This window comes from Sturnus vulgaris, chromosome 20 (assembly GCF_052056855.1).
Source record: "Sturnus vulgaris isolate bStuVul1 chromosome 20, bStuVul1.hap1, whole genome shotgun sequence".
NCBI lineage: Eukaryota > Metazoa > Chordata > Aves > Passeriformes > Sturnidae > Sturnus > Sturnus vulgaris.
In genome coordinates, this window is record NC_142262.1 from 825,323 (window position 1) to 845,498 (window position 20,176).

At 56.9% G+C, this 20,176-nt stretch overlaps 2 protein-coding genes across 3 annotated transcripts in view; one reads left to right on the forward strand and one right to left on the reverse strand.

The window, feature by feature from the left end:
* Positions 1-298: 298 nt before the first annotated feature.
* On the reverse strand, positions 299-4,069 carry NPTX1 (neuronal pentraxin 1). Its single transcript, XM_014887434.2, has 5 exons — positions 3,620-4,069; positions 3,257-3,464; positions 2,578-2,822; positions 2,306-2,485; positions 299-2,213 (listed from the first exon to the last, which is right to left on the reverse strand). Exons 1-5 carry the CDS (start codon positions 4,067-4,069, stop codon positions 1,992-1,994), a joined length of 1,305 nt encoding a protein of 434 aa, XP_014742920.1. The 3' UTR covers positions 299-1,991.
* Positions 4,070-17,787: 13,718 nt separating this feature from the next.
* Positions 17,788-20,176, forward strand: part of RPTOR (regulatory associated protein of MTOR complex 1) — a 94,001-nt gene continuing 91,612 nt past the window's right edge. Inside the window, exon 1 of one of the 2 annotated variants that reach the window (XM_088176681.1) lies at positions 17,788-18,114. In XM_088176681.1, coding sequence (XP_088032807.1) covers positions 17,953-18,114 — 162 coding nt within the window. In that variant the 5' untranslated portion in view covers positions 17,788-17,952. The remainder of the gene's footprint in view (positions 18,115-20,176) is intronic. The other variant, XM_088176682.1, reaches the window with a different exon arrangement.

Below are 20,176 nucleotides of genomic sequence, written 5' to 3' on the forward strand. Positions count from 1 at the left end.
AGAGCCCCGGGGGTGCCACTGTCCCCTGCACCAGCCTGGCAGAGCCCAGAGGGAGCCTCTAGCCAGTGGCTTGAGGAAAAAATACGTGAGTTTGTGTGGTGTGTTACATAAAGCAGGGAAAGATGTGGTTTAAGGGTACAGGAGAAGGAGCCAGCCTGGCAGAGAGTGCCTGAGCCAGCTCCAAGAGGAACTGGGCAGAAATTTCTGCTTCATGCAGGCACATAAAACCTTCCTGTGGAAAAAGACAAGCTGCTGAGCACTGGCTGCTTAGGGAACAGACACATGTGAGAGAAGCCGGTGTCTTTCTTCACGCTTTATTGTGTAAAAATAAAGTCAACAATTCATGTAATCCCAGCAATAAAATGGAAAAAGCATGAGAATCCGTAGAAACAGTGCATTGTCAGAACTGCCGGATGCACGGGGTGTCAGAACCCCTTCAAATCCCAAAGGAGACAGAGCCAGGAGTAGGAAAAATGTACAGCTTTGGTTAGCAAAATAATGACAAATTAAGATACATCGATTCTCTCCCCTACTGTACACTATGTACACTGTGTTGACATCACACCCTTTCGTGTTTTTTTGGCAAATCCAACGCACCTGGGGCTGGAGGTTAAACCTGTGCCGTGGTCTCGTTGTTCTCAGCAGGTTGTGCCTGTGCTCGCCGATGTGATCGGGGGGCTTGGGAGGAACTCAAATTAACTCTCGATGGTTCGGGGATTTTTTTTTTTTTTTTTTTTTTTTTTTCTCGCACCAAGAGCACGGCTGAGGATGCGCTGCCCTGAGCCGTGCGCGGGGTCTCGCTCTGGGGGTGCTGCTGCCTGGGCCGGGCCCGCGGAGCCGCCGGGGCCGGGAGGGAAGAGCTGGTCCCGGCCCGGAGGGAGCTCCCGGCTCCGCTCCGGCCCCTCCGCTCCGCCCGTCTCTTTGCCGCATCTCTGGAGTTGGTCGTGAGGCTCGGGAGCCCCGGGTGAATTCTCTGCCTCATCCTCCACTGCCGCCCGGGGCGGGGGGGCAGGAGGGGGGCTGGGGAGTGATTTCTGCAATCTGTAGTACAAACCAGGAGTTTAGAAAAGGAAACCATACAAAATGCATCTGTTATCTCAAAATACGCTTCTTTATCTCTTTTTTATCCTGCAGAATCTCAAAGCACTTTTTTTTTTTTGTTTTCCTCAGGGAGCGCTGATAATTCTATATATTTTTTTTTTATCTTCATAAAAATACCCTTTTTTTTTTTTAATTGGTAATAAACTTCCCTTTACAGTAAGAGAAATAAGAGAGTGTATTATCAAAAGCAGAAAGGCTTCAGACCTGTCAGTGGGAGCTGCACTGGAGGGGACGGTAAAGGCTATTTGTCACCAGCTACGGCGCGTAGGAGGCCTCGGGGGGCTGCAGGCGGCGGGGCCGGGGGTACCTGAGTGCGGCAGGTCGGGGAGCGGGCCCGGGGGTCCCGCCGGGGGTCCCGCCGCAGCCCGGGGCTATGGCTGTGGTGCTGGGGGGGCAGCGCCGGCCGGGCGGGGGGCGGCTCCTCCTCGGGCTGGTAACGGAGGGGTCGCCCCCTCCTCTGTCGCGACCCCCGGGTTGGGAGGGGGACGTCGCAACTTTCCCCCAGCTCTGGGGGCACCACCCTGCCGGGGAGGGGGGTGAGGCTGGACAAGGAGGAGCCCCCGAGGGGGGCTCTGGGCCGGGTCCCGCAGCCTTTCCAGGCGCCGGTGCCCAAGGAAAGCGGCGGCGAAGCGGGGGCCGGGCCGGGGGGCGGCGGGGGGGGCGCAGCCGCGCCAGGCCAAGGCACGCAGGCGTTGAAGGACGTTGGCAAGACAGAAACCGGAGGGGTCGTGGGGCTCCGGGGGCGGGCGCCCCGCTGCCGGGGCACCCCTGCTCCCGGGACAAGTCGGGTGGCTTCGTTCTCGGTTGTTTTTGCGCAAAAAAAGGAGGAAAAAAAAAATTAAATAAATAAAAGAACCCGCTGAGGAGGTTTCTCTCGCTTGTCCGTGGCCCTAGTTGAGCTGGCGACAGGCCTCGAAAGTCCACTTGGTGGCCCCGCCGTAGATGTCGATGTTGGTCTCAGCCCAGGCGATGACGTTGCCGGCGAGTGCCTTGGAGCTGCAGGTGGCCAGCCCGTACACCTCCCCCGGGCTCAGCTTGCGGTCCCACACGTTGAAGTGGGCCAGCTCCCCCACGAAGGCCTGCGTGGCATCGAACCCTCCGCCCAGCGTGTCCTGCGGGGGAGCCGCCGTCAGCGGGGCCGGGTGGCCACGGGGCCACCGACCGAGCACGGCCCCCCCCGCCGCCAGGTGCCCCCTGCCCTTACCTGCTCCTGGCCCAGCACCAGGACGCCCTGCGGTTTGATGGGGTGGTAGGGGGCCAGGTTCTCGCCGTTGCCCGTCTGGGTGCCGTCCTGGTAGGCTTCCCACACGCCGTCCCGCGTGGTCCAGGTGACACAGATGTGGTGCCACTTGCCGTCGTTGATGGCGAAGGGCAGCTTGGCCACCTGCGGGCAGCGGGTCAGGGCGATGAACACCACGGGGGGCCGTCCCCACGCTGCCCCCCAGCCCGTCCCCGTCCCCGCGGCCCGGGCTGTACCTTGTCATTGATGAGGATCTCCATGGGGTTGTTGCCCCACTCGATGAGCACCAGCTCGTTGGCCTGGCCGGGCACGGCGTAGGAGAAGGGGGTGCCCATGCCGGGGGAGGCGCTGGATTTGATCCACATGCAGATGCTGAAGGCGTACATCTCGGGCAGGCTCTTCTTCACCTTGGCGTACATGTAGTTGGTGCGCAGGGGGAAGGTGAGCTGGAACCTGTCCGGGGGCCGGTTGTCCTTCTGGCCTGCGGGAGCGCAGGGGCGGTGGGCTCCTGCCGGGCCCCCTTTCTGTCCCTTTGGGGGTTCCCCCCTCCCCACCCCGTTATGTAACGGGCCTTGAGATGGCAGCGAGGAGCAAATCCCTCCGGCGCCGCGCGGATCCCTAATCCCCGGGGCGGGCAGAGCCCGGAGCATCCCCGGCTGCGGAGCCCGCGGGCACCGGGTGCCCCAGGAGCCACCGAGCAAGGGTTTGGGGTTGGGAGGGACCGTAACGATCCGCCCGGTCCAACCCCTGCCACGGGGAGAGCCGACCTGGGGGAGAGGGATCGCTCCCGGGATGGGCAACGGGAGCGGCTCCGGCAGCGCCCGGTCCCCAGCGGCGGGGGAGCTCCAGGAGCCGGCCCGGGGATCCCGGGGGTGCCGCGGGGGGGGGTGGGGGGGGGTGGGCAGCGCCCGGTACCTTTCTCCAGGTCGCTGATGCGCTGGTGCAGCGAGGTGAGGGTGCTCTCGATCTTGCCGCGCTCCTCGGACTCGTTGCGGGGGCTGAGCTTGCCCTCCTCCAGGCTGTTCACCCGCGACAGCACCTGCTTCTCCAGGTCATCGATCTTGTTCTGCAGGATGTCCTTCAGGTTGTTGGTCTGGCTGGAGGAGTTCATCCTGCTGAACTGCTGCAAGGGGCGAGCAGAGGAGCGGGGCTGTCAGCACCGGGCAGCGGCTCCCGGAGCTTCCCCGGTGCCCGGCTCGGCGCTGCCCGTGCCGGGATGCGCGGCTGCCCGCGGCTCCCGCTGCCCGGCTGTGCGGCTCCCCGGCTCTCCTCGCGTACCTCCAGGTTCTCCAGCCGGGTTTTCAGGGACTGCAGCGTCTGCCCCAGCTGGCTGAGGGTCTCGGCGGCGGCCGGCCGCGACAGGTCGCCCATGGTGTTTTTGGAAAAGCCCTTCCTGCCCTTTCCCTCTCCGGGCAGCTCCAGCACGCTCTGGCTCTCGCAGCGGCCCAGCTTGGCCGTGAGCTCGCGGATCGTCTCCTTCTGGTTCATGATGGTTTCCTTCTGCTGCAGCACCGTCTCCCGCAGCTGCAGCACGGTGCCCTTCAGCTCCTCGGCCGAGCCGGTGCCCAGCGCCGAGGCCGCGCACACGTCCCCGTCCAGCGGCACCGAGGTGCAGACGAAGCGCGTCTGCCCCAGGCCCTGGGCGAGCGCCGGGGCGAGCGCCGGCCCCAGCAGCAGCAGCAGCAGCGGGGGCAGGAGGCGGCGGCTGCCGGGCGGCCCCGCGGCCATGGCTCCGCTCGGCTCCGCTCGCTCCGGGCCGGCTCCGGCTCCGCTGCGGCGCCGCCGCTTTTATCGCGACAGGGCGGGGCCGAGCGGGGCGTCACGGAGCGCGGAATCCCGGCCCGGGAGGGGGGGCCCCGCGTGGGAGCGCGGCGTGAGCGACAGCGAGAGAGAGAGAGAGAGAGAGGGAGCGTGCGGGGGTGATGCTGTGAGCGTGAGAGTGTCCGTGTGTCCATGTGCGTGTGTGTATCCATGTGTATGTGTGCCTGTCCGTGTGTCCGTGTGTGTGTCCGTGTGTCTGTCCGTGTGTGCGGGGCTCTCGTGTGCCCGTGGGCGGGAGCGCGCGTGGGCAGCGGAGACTGTGCAGGGAAGGGCTGCGGGGATGTGTGGAGGTGTGCGGGTGTGTGTGCGGGGTGGGTGTCTGCAGTGTGCACGTACAGGTGTGTGCAGTGTGTATGTACAGGTGTGTGCAGGCTGTATGTACAGGTGTGTGCAGTGTGTGCATGTACAGGTGTGTGCAGGCTGTATGTACAGGTGTGTGCAGTGTGTGCATGTACAGGTGTGTGCAGGCTGTATGTACAGGTGTGTGCAGTGTGTGCATGTACAGGTGTGTGCAGGCTGTATGTACAGGTGTGTGCAGTGTGTGTATGTACAGGTGTGTGCAGGCTGTATGTACAGGTGTGTGCAGTGTGTGCATGTACAGGTGTGTGCAGGCTGTATGTACAGGTGTGTGCAGGCTGTATGTACAGGTGTGTGCAGTGTGTATGTACAGGTGTGTGCAGTGTGTGTATGTACAGGTGTGTGCAGTGTTCATGTACAGGTGTCTGCAGTGTTCATGTACAGGTGTGTGTAGTGTGCAGTATGTATGTACAGGTGTGTACAGTGTTCATGTACAGGTGTGTGCAGTGTGCATCTACAGGTGTGTGCAGGCTGTATGTACAGGTGTGTGCAGTGTGCACGTACAGGTGTGTGCAGTGTTCATGTACAGGTGTGTGCAGGCTGTATGTACAGGTGTGTGCAGGCTGTATGTACAGGTGTGTGCAGTGTGTATGTACAGGTGTGTGCAGTGTTCATGTACAGGTGTGTGCAGTGTGTATGTACAGGTGTGTGCAGTGGGTGTATGTACAGGTGTGTGCAGGCTGTATGTACAGGTGTGTGCAGTGTGTATGTACAGGTGTGTGCAGTGTTCATGTACAGGTGTGTGCAGTGTGTATGTACAGGTGTGTGCAGTGGGTGTATGTACAGGTGTGTGCAGGCTGTATGTACAGGTGTGTGCAGTGTGTATGTACAGGTGTGTGCAGTGTTCATGGACACATTAATCAGTGAAGGAAGGTTGCAGGTAACGCCTGGGTCTGTCCTTGGTGGGAATAGCCCGCGGCTGTTGGAGCTGTCACTTTTCTCACCTCCAGCACTTCAGCCGCGGCCGATTCTCCTTCAGCCCCGGAGCAGCAAGCCGGCAGTGTTCCTGTCCCTGCCCACCACGTCCTGCCCTGGGCCAGGACACCTGAGCACAAACGGAGCTGTCCCAGCTCTCTCTGTCCCTGTCCTGTCCCTGGGTGTTGCAGGAACCTGCTGGCCTGCAGAGCAGCCTGCTGGGGCCATGGGGGAGCGCGGCCCCCTCAGCACTGCAGCAGCACATATGGCTGCAGTATTTACATAATGCCGAGTTATCCTGTGAAATATGGAGCAATTAATTTTGATTAGTGAAGTGGGTCAATAAAATACAAAGGCTTTCAGTCCGTGGATCTGCAAATGATGAAACACAACCATTGCATGGTCCTTTCCCCTTTGATGTGGCTGGAGCAGTTCTGAGGAGCCCTGGCCGGGGCTGGAGCTCCCTGGCTGCTGTCAGTGGTACCTGGGGCTGGTTTGATGCCTTTCCTGGAGCAGGTCATTATCCGGCCCTGGGGGTTTGTGACACTGACGTGGCTGGGAGTGTTTCCTCCTCAAAGGCAGCTCAGCTGCCTTGGGAGCCTCTTTGCCATCCTGTGGTGCACTGAAAGCAGAATTTCATGGCCAAACCCAGGGCCTGGGGCTGTCAGCAGCAGGAGCATGGTAGGCTGGCAAACCCTCTGACGTTCTGCTGTGCATTTATGCCAGCCCGGGGAGCACAGGGCAGGGCAGACAGAAGGGGCTGAGAGGTCAGGAGCTGTGTCAGGGTGCTCAGCACCTCTGGGACACCTTCATGGGCACCCTGGAGTGCTTCCATCCAACCTGTCCTGGTGCTCAGGGGGGCTGAAGAGGCTTGGGTGTGCTTTGGAGCCTTCCTGAGGCTCGTGGGTCTCACTGCTGATCCTCTGTGCAGTTCAGAGCCTCCCGAGGGGCTGCCTGCACTTCTGGCACTGCTCCCCTCTGGGGTGTTGTGCTTTGCTGCAGGAAATTTTGGGGCAAAATCTGCATTTCCAGCAGGCTCTTCCTTCAGGCTTTATCGCCCTGGTTACTGTCCCTGCTGCTGGCTCTCTGTGCTGAGCAGTTTCAGTGCAGCAGGAGCAGGGCAGGAGGGGGATAAGGAGGGGACAGACCCCATGGGGTTAACTGGGCAGAGCAGTGTCCCTTCTGTGCTGGCTGGGTTTGGGTTTTTTTGGCGAAAGGAAAAGCTGACAAGACTGCAGGTCTAATCCTTCAGCCACAGGCAGGAGCACAACCCAAAAATAATGTTCCTGCAGGCAATAGAATGACACCAGGGCAGAGCAGTGTGAGAGGCAGCGGAGCCGGGTCCCACTCCTGCTCACATCTGCACGGTATTGACAGAGCTGAGCGTGTCACTGAACCAATTTCCCTCACAATCTTTTGTCATCCATAGCACATTATGCGGAGATGAGACCAAGGTGACAAATGCAATAAAATAAACACTCGGATACTATGGTGATGGAGAGCAGGAAATGCCTGGATGGGAAAAAACAACAAAGCTGAGCTACAAGAGATAAGCAAAATAACCCCTGTGGCTCCTAATGCAAAGAAAGGAGCGGAAAACATGATCAGGATTTCAGCTTTCCCAGAATCACTGAATCATGCAGTAGGATCTGTTATTGCTTCTGTAGATTTAGGAGCTGTGTGGCTGTAATGGAGTAATGGAGCCCCTATTTTTAACTCTTCTCTTGCCTCTTCCCAAGCGCTCGCTGGCAGCTGATTTATGGCTGTGCAGCTGCAAAGAGCTGAGCACAGCTCTCAAGGACCCTGGCAGATGATTTAGCTCTGAACAGCAGCCAGCAGGCACATTTGTGTTGGTGATGGACGAGGATGGGTTTGGGCAGCCCAGGTGCTCCCGTGCAGAGGTGAGGGGTGGAAATCTGCACACGCCTCTGTGTGGGAGCAGCAGCATCACCAATGCAGAGAGGACGGCTTTGTAAAGTGGACAAATCTCTCTAATCCCAGGAGCTGGAGCCCCAGGGAGAGGCAGTGGAAGCTTTCTGTGCCTGTGCAGCCTGCTGTACATAAACCATCTCCTGTGGGGTGATGCTGATTCCACATTTAAGTCTCCTCTGCGGAGTGGGAACCATGAGATCCATTATGGGATGGAGGCAGCTTTAAATGGGGAACAGCAGCGGCTACACTTCCAGAAGCTCAGCTCCCTTTGTGTGTGCATGGAGCTGCTGGCTGTGCCCCTGCTGTCACCCAGGGTCCGGAGGGATTGTCCCCTCCAGCCACACCCCCCATCCCCAGCAGGCTCAGAGCAGGACAGGGCAGAGCCTGGCAGGTTGTTTTGTCTTTTCTTTAATCTGAGTGCCTGTCCTTAGGGAAACTGCAGCAAGGACGGGCTCTGTGGGGTCTGTGGGTCTGTGGAGTCTGTGGGATCTATGGGGTCTGTGGGATCTGTGGGGTCTATGGGGTTTGCACCACTGGCTGTTCAGAGCCCAGATGTGAGGAGGCAAAAGCCTTTTCCAAAAGGCTTTTCCAAAGCCTTTTCCTCCTGCAGCTGGGCCAGGCACAGGGAAGCAGCCCCAGCTGCTCCATGGCTCTGTTCAGAATGCTGGATATACAAAATGTATTTTTTGGTGCCTTCTGAAGGGTAGAGCTGTCACTAGAGCAGCTCAGGCAGGGGGTGCAGGCAGGGCACACACCGAGTGTGAGATGGAGAATTCCCTTCTGTGACAGACACACTCTGGACAGGAGTTGGGAATTTTGCTGCATTTTGCTGCAGTCTTTCTTTGCAGATCTCTCCCTCTCTGTTTCTCTCCCTCTCTCTCTCCCTGTCTCGCACATTCACTCTCTTCCCTTTTTCCCTTCCCTTGCTCTCATTGCTCCCATCTCACAAGCCAGTTTCCGCCTAAATTGCCTGACATTTACACTCAGTGAGACTGGGGAGTGTGGTCTCTGTACCAGTAGGTCTCTGTGATGCTATAGGGACACAGATCCTTTCATTACAAATAATTAATTTAGCTCTATATTGCATAACATCCTAAAAAGCTTTCTAGGGCAGTCTCATGCTAGCTGGATGCACAGTTCCTATCAATATTGCATTACATTTGGGTACAACAGTTATGAAGTTTCATTAAAAATTTAATTTGTGGTTTAAAACTGCAGTATCCCCTTCTAAGTGTAGCAGAGAAACCGTTCGGGCTGCTGGAGGACTGAGCTGGCATCAGCCAAAATTGCAGGGAGAGCTGCAGAAGGGGCCCGGGCTGGATGTGAAATTCCCAGCGCAGGAATGCAGGGCTGGGCTGGAGCAGGGGGCTGGGGCTCGGCAGGGCTGTGCCGGCCCCGCTGGGCTCCTTCTCCCCTTGGACAAGGGGGTGAAGCCTTGAGCCGAGCCTGAGCCCGAGCCCAGCCTCGCTGTGCCCGTCTGGGCTGGATTTGGGGCTTTGGGGAAGCAGCGGGATGAGCGCCCGGGGCTGTGCGGGGCCAGCAGAGCCCGAGGAGGAGGAGGCGGCGGAGGAGGAGGAGGAGGAGGAGGAGGAGCTGCCCTGTCCATGGCAGACACCGCTCCCATCCTCCCGGTGAGAGCCGAGCTTCTCCTTCCCGGCAGCGGCAGCAGGACCCGGGGCATCCCCCGTTAATGATCCCCCGTTAATGATCCTCCATTAATGATCCTCCATTAATGATCCCCGGTTAATGATCCCCAGCTAATGAGGCTTTGCTGTGACGCCCGAGCCAAGCTGAATGGAGGCAGATCCATTCCCGCATCCCCATCCCACATCCCGCATTCACATCCCGCATTCACATCCCACATCCCGCATTCATATCCTACATTCTCCATTCCCCATCCCACATCCCACATCCCCATCCCACATCCCACATCCCGCATTCACATCCCACATCCCGCATTCATATCCTACATTCTCCATTCCCCATCCCACATCCCACATCCCCATCCCGCATCCCACATTCACATCCCACATCCCACATTCACATCCCACATCCCACATCCCCATCCCACATCCCACATTCTCCATTCCCCATCCCACATCCCACATTCACATCCCACATCCCGCATTCACATCCCACATCCCCATCCCACATCCCACATTCTCCATTCCCCATCCCACATCCCACATTCACATCCCACATCCCACATTCATATCCTACATTCTCCATTCCCCATCCCACATCCCCATCCCGCATCCCACATTCACATCCCACATTCTCCATTCCCCATCCCACATCCCCATTCCCCATTCCCCATCCCACATTCACATCCCACATCCCGCATTTACATCCCACATCCCCATTCCCCATCCCACATCCCCATCCCACATTCCTATCCCCATCCCCCCGGCAGCTCGGAATTGATGAGTGCAGGAATTCCCCCCTGCACACTCGCACGTCACAGCAGCCTCCAGCTTTCCCTCCCAGCCCATCCCTCGAGTCGTTTTCCGGCGCTGTCGGGATTTTCCTGCAGTAAGAGAAAGCTGTGGGATGGATCCCAGCCCGGTGCTCCCAGTGCTCCCAGTCGTGCCCAGGTGCTGGGACTGGCCCTGCCCTGGCTCGGGGATGCTCTGGGCTCGTTGCCCGCGGGGTCTCACAGAGCTCGGCCCCTCTGCAGTGACACCAGTGACAGTCGGGGACTCCGGCTCTTCCAAACCCCACACTTGGCATTTTCCCCCTGTCCGGCACTGAGGGGGGTTTTGCAGCCAGGGTGGGGGTTCAGAGGTCAGCACGGTTCTGGTGTTTGCTCTTGGGCTGCAGAGATCACTTCCCCTCCCCCAGTGAGGATAATAATGGGGAGTGGGTTCCTAAATCCCTTAAGCTTCTTTGATAGCTTCAATATTTATCTGTAATCCTTCTGGTGCTTCTGAACAGACACAGCTCTGTGTCCCTGTTGCTCTGGAGCTTCTTCCCACCTTGCAGTGTTCCCTTTCCGTGGGGGAAGAGGCAGGGCAGGATGAGAAGGAAACATCAAAAGCCAGTGACACTGCTGTGCCCTAGTTTTTTCCATGATTATTTATTATTTTGCAGTCTCTTGCTCCGTTTCTCCCACGCCCTCGGTTGTGTTATGTTAATGTGCTGTGCTGGGGTGACCCAGCCTGCACACCGGGTGTGCCCAGGGCTCCATCCTCACCTGAGGGGGAGAGAAAATGGAGCAAAAGGCTCGTGGGGCACGATAAGGGCAGGGAGAAATCCCTCAGCAATCACGGCAAGCAGACTGGACTTGGGGAAATTAGTTTGTTACCAATCAAACCAGATTGGTGGGATAACGAGAAATAAAAACGAAATATTAGAACAGCTTCCCCTCACCCCTCCTTTCTCCCAGGATCATCTTCACTCCTGAATCTTCCCCTGCAGTGGCACAGAGGGGTGAGGAGCAGGGGCTGTGCTCATTTCATGCCGTGGGGGCTCTGCTGCTCCTTCCCCCTCTGCTGCAGCCTGGGCTCCCCCACGGGGCACAGCAGCCACCCCCGTGTGGCATGAGCCTTGTCACACAAACCCCAGACACATCTCTGGAGACCGGGAATGCTTCTCTGGATGGAGGGATGGATGTGTGGAGGAGTTCCAGGGGCACACGGATCCCAGCCAGGGTTGGACAGGAGGGTGTGCAAGCACAGGGACAGGGATCAAGGACAGGGACCAGGGATCAGGGACCAGGGACAGGGACCAGGGACAGGGACCAGGGACAGGGATCAGGGAGGAGCTGGAGCAGGGACAGTGAGGTTTGGAGGGGCAGGGCTGCACAGAGCTCGGGTGCTGGGTGGGGGATCTGATGTGCCAGAGTCAATTGGTGTCTGAGAGTTTGGGGTTAAAACTCAGAAGGTTTTAAAGCCAGGATGGAGAAAACCACTCCAAGGCAACAGGGATTCCCTGGGCTTGCTTCTGTGAGGGCTGACCCCGAGCTCGAGGGCAGCTTTTAGTGGTAAAGGGCTCTCAGGATGCTGAGATTCTCTGCAGAGGCTGCATTAAGGCTGGGGGGCATCGATTCCCACACAAGGCTGAGGCTGCAGGAGCTGCAGAGAGGCTGAGGGTGACTGGAAAGGCTCGGGAGCTGCTTCCAGGCACTGAGTGGAGCTGGAGACGCTCTGGCTGCTGTGTGCAGCTGGCAGAGCTGGAGATGCAGGGGATGGCAGGGGCCCAGCCAGCTCTGCCCCCCTGGGATGGTAGTGGGAGCCTCAGTACGGCTCTCCCGGGCTCAGACCTGGGCTGGCAGAGCTCTGGGCTCTGCACACCTGGCACGAGCACATTTGGTTCGTGGTTCTTTGGAATTGCAGCTCCATCCCTGCTCCTGCATCCCAGCTGGGCAGTGAGGATGTTGTCAGGGCTGTTCTGGGGGGGATTTGCCTCGTGCTGTGCCTTCTTAGGGCTCCTCTGCTTGGGAAATGCAAAATAAAGGAGTGGTGAATGCAGAAGCTGCTGGCTGTGCTGCAGAGTTTCCAGGGACAGAAGCTCCTGGCATGGGCTGGGGCAGTGCAGCACTCCTGGTGTCTGTGCCACAGCCCCACTGCTCCCTCAGCCTCACGTCCTCACTCTGCTGGAAATTCACATTTCAGATTTATACAGAGCACATTTGGCCGTGTAAAACCTTTAGTTCCCTGCTGGGTGGATCCTCCCCGGGGCAGGTGACACAAGTGACAGAAGTTTGTGTGGAAGTTCATCCCACTGCCAGCAACTGGTCCCACTGTACCCTACAAACCCACGGGATTTCAGCAGCAAACACATGAGCCACGAGACCCCCCAGCACTCAGGAAAGAGACTTTGCTCAGGGTGTCACTCTGCACCAGGAATCTGGGTTTGGAATATCCCAGGTTTGAGGAAGATGTATTGAGGACTGATGTATTTCATGGGAATGGTCTGTTCATGCTGATTCCATGGGTAATTGCATTTCCCAAATGTGGGAGGAGATTTTTGGGTTCCTCTCTCAAAGACGTTACTGGTTAACAATCCATAGGTGAGCCAGGCTGGATTTCTCCATTCTGGGATTCTTTGGGTGGCACCCCAATCTCTGGTTTATCACAGATCATCAAACCAAACCAGTTCTGATTCCAAATCAATCCCTGCATCATTGGGCTGACATTTCCAAAGGCAGCTCCATGGAACAACTTCTAAATTCCCAAGCCCCAGGTGAAGACAGGATGAGAAATCCCTGTAAAATGCTGAATTATTTCTAATCAGCCAAAAGGAAGTGTCGGGTCCTGCCTGTCACGAGGCAATGTGGGCTCGGGGCTGCAAAAAGGAGCCAGGATTTTTGGGCTGAGGCTTTTTCCATGGCCGGAGGAGCCAGCAGAGCTCCCTGGCTCCTGTTCCTGGTGCTTTGGGGCGCTTTTGTCGCCGAGCCAGGGCTGATACCGATCTACAACAGAGACCTGGTGTTAAAGGAAACATTTCTGCACTTAATAATGAGAAAAGCAGAGCGTATCAGCCGAGGTGACATCCATCACGTGTTGTTAAACACACGGAGCCCGATCACCTCGCAAATTGCCCGGCCTGCGAGCAGACAAAGGCAGATAACGATAAGGGATGGGCGGCGGGGATGGATGGCCGGGAGCTCCCAGAACTCTATTAACAGCTCCTCCGAACCCTCCAATCTATCGCATCCCCAACGTATTGAGCGCAGCTCGCTCAGGCTTTAGCAGGAAAACAGCTCCATTAAGCAGCCGATTTTTGTCAGTGCGCACAGGGGTCAATCGAGTCTCCCCTGCGCCGCAGGGAACGCAGAAATCTTTACATTTCTGTGGAAAGAACTGAACTCAAGTCGCCTTTGGGGTCAAACGCGGCGGCTGCTTCACGGTCTAAATGACTTCGAACTTGTGTACTACCTGGAATGCGAGGGTGTCAAATGCACTCATTAACTAAACTCTGCAGCTTCTGATTCATCCGGAAACTCGCCCTTTTATAGTTCACTAGAGCCAAAGCGAACAGATAAAACTCCCAAATTTTCTGCTTCCAAAAGCTGCATCACCTTTCCTTTCTCTCTGTCTTTTCTTCCTCGGTGAAAAATTTCCCCTGATGCCAAAGAGTTTCTTCCATTAAAAGAGCAAGGAGAGATTTTTGACCTGGTATTTATTCTGGCCTTTCCAACATGAGAAGAGGACGTGAATCCCTGTCATATTCCCAATGGGTGCTGCTGACTAAGGTGCCACTTTACACCTTTTTTTATGTCTCCCATGTTTTTAAGGCAGTTTGTGCTCAAAAGAGCACATCCCATCACATCGGGAATAGCTGGGAATAGCCTGGAGTCAATAGCCGGGAATGAATAACTGGGAATGAATAACTGGGAATGAATAGCCGGGAATAGCCGGGAATAGCCGGGAATAGCCGGGAATAGCCGGGAATAGCCCGGAATAGCCGGGAATAGCCGGGAATAGTCGGGAATAGCCGGGAATAGTCCGGAATAGCCGGGAATAGTCCGGAATAGTCGCGAATAGTCCGGAATAGTCGGGAATAGTCCGGAATAGCCGGGAATAGTCCGGAATATCCGGGAATGAATAGCCGGGAATGAATAACTGGGAATGAATAGCCGGGAATAGCTGGGAATGAGTAGCTGGGAATAGCCATGAATAGCCGGGAATGAATAGTCGGGAACAGCTGGGAATAGTCGGGAATGAATAGCTGGGAATGAATAGTTGGAAACAGTCGGAAATAGCCAGGAATAGCTGGGAATAGCCCGGAATGAATAGCCTGGAATGAATAGCTGGGAATGAATAGCTGGGAATAGCCGAGAATAGCCGGGATTAGTCAGGAATAGCCGGGAATGAACCCGGAATGAATAGCTGGGAATGAATAGCTGGGAATAGCCGAGAATAGCCGGGAATAGCCGGGAATGAATAACCAGGAACAACCGGGAATAAATCCGGAATGAATAGCTGGGAATAGTCGGGAATAGCCGGGAATAAATCGGGAATGAATAGCCGGGACCAGGCGGGAGCAGCCGGGAGCAGCAGGGTCTGCCGTGTCTCGCAGGGGCGGTCGCTGCCCGGCTCCAGCAGGCCGGGCTCAGTGCCGTGGCTCTGTTTTGATGCGGGCTGGGTTTGGCACAGAGCAGCACCCGCCCCCTTCTCACCTCTCCCGATCCCTCCTCCCCAGCCCCAATCCCCGGCTCACATTTGCTGGGAAGCAGGGAAGGAAGGAGGAAGGAAGGAAGTCGGTGTGCTGCACATGCATAAATAATACAGCTGAAATCAGGCTTAGTTAAAAATAGATATTCTTCCTAATAAATATTTCACCTACTGTCTTTAGGCTGTAAAGCTCCCCCGACTGAGGTGTCGGAGCAAACCTTGTGGTTGGTCCCTAAATGTCTGAACCAGCCCCGGGTGCGAACAGCGCTGCCCTGGGGAAGGAACGTGGTCACCTGCACACAAACCTGCCCCTCAAACCTCAGGAAAGGTGGCCTGGTGGCCTGTGGGCTCTGAGAGCAGAGCTTTGCATCCAACTGACTCATTTGGTGACCTGTGAGTTTGACTAATGAAATCGGAAGATAAAATCTCTCATGATATTTATGAGCGACATTCTTCTTCCCATATCTTTATTTCTTCCTGCCCAAAAGTGGAATTAGAATTAGATGGCTGAATAAGGCAAAACAAAGGACATTGACAGAAGCTGAGATAGGAGGGTTTTTCATTAAAAAGAGTGACAGGTGGGAGAATGTGTCCAAGTGTGTTTCTGGAAGATAATCCTGCATTTTGGGTTGAGGGCAACGCTCCCTGTGCCCTACCTGACATGATGTTCCCACTCCTCGGATTCCCTGGGAACGAGGGGGTAATTTAGTCTGTGATTCTGCCCAGAACCTGGGGCTGCAGGGTTGGTTTTGCAGGGAAAGGGAGGCTCCTGAGGGCAGCACTGGCACCACATCTGCCCTGGCACAGAGCCTTGGCAGCAGGGAATCGTGGCCAGCAGTGCTGGGAAATAGGAGAGGCTGAATCCCACGGGAACTGTGGGGTGGAGAGCCAGGCTGAGATGCTGGGGAAGTGCTGCCTGTGCCCTGGGAGCAGGGCAGAGCTGATGGCTCCCATCCCACACTGCTGAGCCGAGCCCCCCGTGCCCATCCCCGTGCCCATTCCCGTGCCCATCCCCGTGCCCATCCCCGTGCCCTGGTGAGCCCAGCAGTGGGCTTGGCTGGGCTGGAGGCACCAGGAGCAGCCCAGAGAATCAGGGCAGTGTCTGAGACACCCCTGGAGGGATGGGCAGGATGTGCTGAGGGGATGGTGATGCCTTGAGAGGCTGAGCTGGAGCAGAGGCTGGGCAGAGTGAAAGGAATAAAGCAGGGATTGATGAAAAGCCTTCCAAGGATTCACCTTGGGCAGTGCAGAGCCCAAGGTGGGCTCAGAGTCCCGAGTTTCACACTTGGATCACTTTGGGTCCATTCCCACCTTGGCCTTCATTGTCCAATCCCAGCTCCAGGCTCTGCACTCCCATCCTCCCACATTCTCTCCTCCACTCGCTGCTCTTTGCACTTTTTGGGGCTGGAGCTGCAGCGTGTCCTTGGTTGTGGGGCTGGCAAAGGATTGTTCTGTGTGCCTGAGCTGGGAGGAGAGCTGGGAACACTTTGTGTGGAGTTCAGAGTTCTATCCTGGAGCAGGGCACAGTCTGGGAAATAGAAAAGCCAAAACCTTAAGGCGTCACTGGGGGAACACACAGCTCTGCAGGGCTGGCTGGGGACAGGCAGGGGCTGTCCCAGATGTGCTGTGCCCGCTGCCAGCTGTGCCCTTCAAGGGGATTTCTGGTGGCACGTTTGGGCAGGGCTGGTGCCAGGCCTGGCACACGCTGCCCAAAGCTTCAGCAGCCGGATTAGAGCCCATCTGTGCAGCCCTGCACGCTCCAGGGACTGGGATTTGTTCAGGTGGAGCGTTGGGATTGTTTCTTCTGACTCTCCCCGTGGCAGGAGGTTGGAAATAAAACATCTTTAAAGCCCCTTCTCACCCAAAGCATTCCAGAATTCTGTAATTCTCTGCTGTTGAGGAATTCATTAAAGGTTAGCAGAATCACAGCCATGAGCATTTCCTGCAGCCTGGCAGTTCATTCTGCTAACAATCATGCATTTATCATCAGCCATCAGCACCGAGCACCGTGAGGCAACGAATCAGCTCCTCAGCACAGGGAAGGAGCAAAAACAAACCTTGGCCACCCCAAGAAACATCACCCAGCAATCTTCCAATCCATTGTAAAGAAAGGTCTTTGCATTTGGAATATTCCGTGAGTGTAAACACACGGAGAGTATTTATGAAAATTAATGCTTCTGTAAATCAAATCACAGGTGTACTCTTTCATTTCTACTTTGAAATCATTTTTACACGTTCAGGTATTACAACTATGAATGTGCTGGGGCTCGATTACTGCCAGGAGCAAACACTGAGGAACTTCCTTAGAAGCAATACTTGATATTCATTAACCTTCAGTTTAACAGCAAGGAGGATCTGTGCCTGAAATTCTTCACCTGCTTTTCCTCATCCATGGGGTGAACATCAGACACATCTGCTGGGGGCTGTGCCCACTTTCACCATTCCCTGCTCTTTTGCCCCAGAATAAATAAATGACCACACAACACAAAGCGAAGTCCTAGAACGGGCATGGCCGGACTGGTTCGTGTGCCTGGGAGTGTTTGGAACACCAGGACACACCAGCTCGGCATCAGGGATTGGTTTTTAGCCTCATTTATTTCAGGTGAATCTCAGCAGGTCTGGGCAGTTTGTGGGGCTGCTCCAGGGGACAGGGACAGAGTGGCCTGGAGCTGAGGCACACGAGGACATCAGCAGGAATTTGCACATGGAAAGGGCGGTCAGGCTCCGGCAGGGGCTGCCCAGGGAGGTTGGGGCGCCCATCCCTGGAGGTGGCACTCGGTGCTCTGGGCTGGGCCCAGGGTGGGGAATGGGGCACAGCTGGGACTCCATGTTCTGGGAGGGCTTTTCCAGCCTCAGGGATTTTGGGATTCTGGGATTCCCGCGCCAGCCCGCGCTGTCCCCATGGCAACGCGCTGTCCCCATGGCAACGCACCGTCACCAGGGCAGCGCGGCGGAGCGCGCGGCGCGGCGTGTCCCGCGCGGCGGCCCGTACCGCGGGGCATTGTGGGCCGGGCAAGATGGCCGCCCCCGTGCCGCGGTGCTGAGCCCAGCCGCGCTCGCCGGGCGCCCCGGGACGCGCGTCCCGTCCGCCGCCGCCCGCCCCCGGAGCGCAGCTCGCCGAGCCGCCCTCGGTCCGACCGTGTGCGAGGGAGCCGCGATGGGCCGGGCGCGGTGCCCGCCGCAGGGAGCGCGGGGCTCGCGGGGGTAGAGGTGCGAGGGAGGCCCCGGGCCCGGTCCGCGCCGGCCCCTCGGTCCTCCCCGGGCCGCGCCACCGAGCCCGGCGGGGGCCGCTGCCTGTGCCAGGTGAAGGCGCTGCGTGCCCCGGGGTCCGTCCTTCCCCGCGCTCCGGGGAGCGCTGCCCTCGCTGCCCTTGCCCCCTCCTCCGCCCTCCGGCCGGAGGGACCCCCGGCCCCGCTGGGTGCCGGGCTGGACATCGCTGCCCACGTGTTGCCCGGCGCTTCCCCGCCCATGGAGTCTGAGATTCTCCAGTCGCCTCTGCTGGGGCTCGGGGAGGAGGATGAGTCCGACCTGACGGACTGGAACTTGCCCCTGGCCTTTATGAAGAAAAGGCACTGCGAGAAGATCGAAGGCTCCAAGTCTTTGGCTCAGAGCTGGAGGATGAAGGACCGGGTAATGCTCCAGGGCAGGATGGGGTTTGGACGAGGAGCAGTCGGGGGACAGGTGCAAAAGGAGTCAGAGCTCAGAGGGTGCCGAGCTGTTGTCACATGAAGCGCTGGATGTGGATCTGATAGTTTGTGTCCCAGGAGTGTGGAATTAGGGAAGCAAAGCTGCAGATGGGTCAGAAGCACAGATTGGATGCTCACGGCACTGGGCCCTGGGAGCAGCTCCCTCATTTCGGCTCTTTAGACGCAACTTGGGTGCTTGGTGTGTTCTAGGCAAGACAGTGAAGAGCTCAGGAGGAGCCCTGGAGCCCAGCAGGTGCATGGACAGTGGGTGCAGGAATTGCAGCAGTCTGCAGGTGCAGCTGCACAGGAGCTGGGTGGCTTTGGAGCGTGGCAGCAGCGTGGTGTGTGTGGAATATAGAGTGAGGGTGTCCCTGCACCTGGAGAAGCAGAGTGTGGATTTTGGAGGCAGGAAATGGATTTCAGATGAAACTCGTTGTGTTACAGCAGGAGCTCCTGGTGTGTTTGGGGACGTGTTGGGTGTTAAACTGAGGGTGACAGAGGAACGTCCCAGCTGGGAGTCTGGGATCCTCTGCTGCATCTGTGTGCCACCTTAAATGTCTCGGTAAACAGCAAACAAAGCACCTGAGAAATGTCCTGGACCATCACCTCCATTCCTTCTGTCCTTGGAACCTGCTTTGGGTTCCAGCCTTCCCTGGCTCTCACAGTTCTTGTACTCATGACTTGGTGTTTATAGATATTTTTAGGTTTTTCTGGTGGCCAGATTTCCGTTATGTTTATGATTCTCTTGTAATAGGATGGAATAACTTATGGAAACTCCAGGCTGTCGTTTCTTTGCAGGGGCCATATGCCCAGGCTGTCCCTGAGCCTCAGTGTTGCCAGACTGGTGATTTTACTTCTCAGAAGTTCTGAACCATGAGGAGAGCCACGTACTGGAAATGGGACTTGGCAGATCATGGCTGGGTTGAAGGGAACGTTTTGGGTGTGATTTAAAGGCAGCACAGACACCACGCTGGGTGCTCTGCTCCAAAGGCTTCTGGCACAGAGGAGACTTTCTCCAGGAGGCTGTGGAGGTGTGATGAGCTTGCTGCTCTATTTTAGGTGCCTCTGCCTCTCTGGGATGCTTCCTGCTCCCTCATTCCTGATCTGCAGAGTTGCCTGTTTCTAATTTGGGAATGACTTTGCCTTGGTTGGGCAGATCAATAGGCTGTGCAGCAGCAGCACAGGTTCAGGTGGGTGATCAGGGGTTCTCTGTGCTTGGTGTGAAATGTTTCACACCATCAGGGAACATCCCAGCCCAGCTCCCATTGCCTGAGTCCCATGGAGCTGCAGCCTCCTCCTCTGGGACTCTCCCGTGCCAGAAATGTCGTGGCTGTTGCTGCTGCTGCTCTCTGGGGACGAGCTCGGTGGGGCTGGGCCCTGGCTCACTCTCCAACATACTGAACCTGACTCTTCAGAAAGAAGAAAACAGAAGCAAATCTCGAATTTTTGGTTTAGTCCTTCTGCTTCCTCTGCCAGCTGGAGGCAGATAACGTCATAGCAGGGCCAGTGGTGCAGCTCAGGTGTCGTTTGTGTCTGGGCAGCTGCACCAGGGCTCGTTTGGACAAACTTGCTGCTGTGTATAAATTACCTTTTGTTTAAGAACAGGTGCATAGGAAGATACCAAAAGCACGTAAAGACACCTGAGGGAGGAAGAGCAGCTGATTCGAGAATGTTCAACCTCATTACTTTTAAATCTCAACAGCTATTTCTCGTGTCTTGTATTTTATTCTCTTTTTTAGCTGTCACTGGCTGTCTCCTGAGTGCTTAATGTGAGGTGGCAAAGGCAGAAGCTCAGCTGGGGAGGGAAGGGGATGAGATGGGGTTTGAAATGCTGCAGGGGTGATGGATGGTAAATATTTCCACCCAGTGAGCTCGAGTTCAGCTAATCCTGCAAAACGGTTCATGGAGTCTAATCTGGTTTGACCTCGTGTGTGTGAGCAGCTCGCTCGTGCTGCTGTTTGTTTTCCCATGGCCCTGCTGGGGTGTGGCAGCTTTGTCCAGGGAAT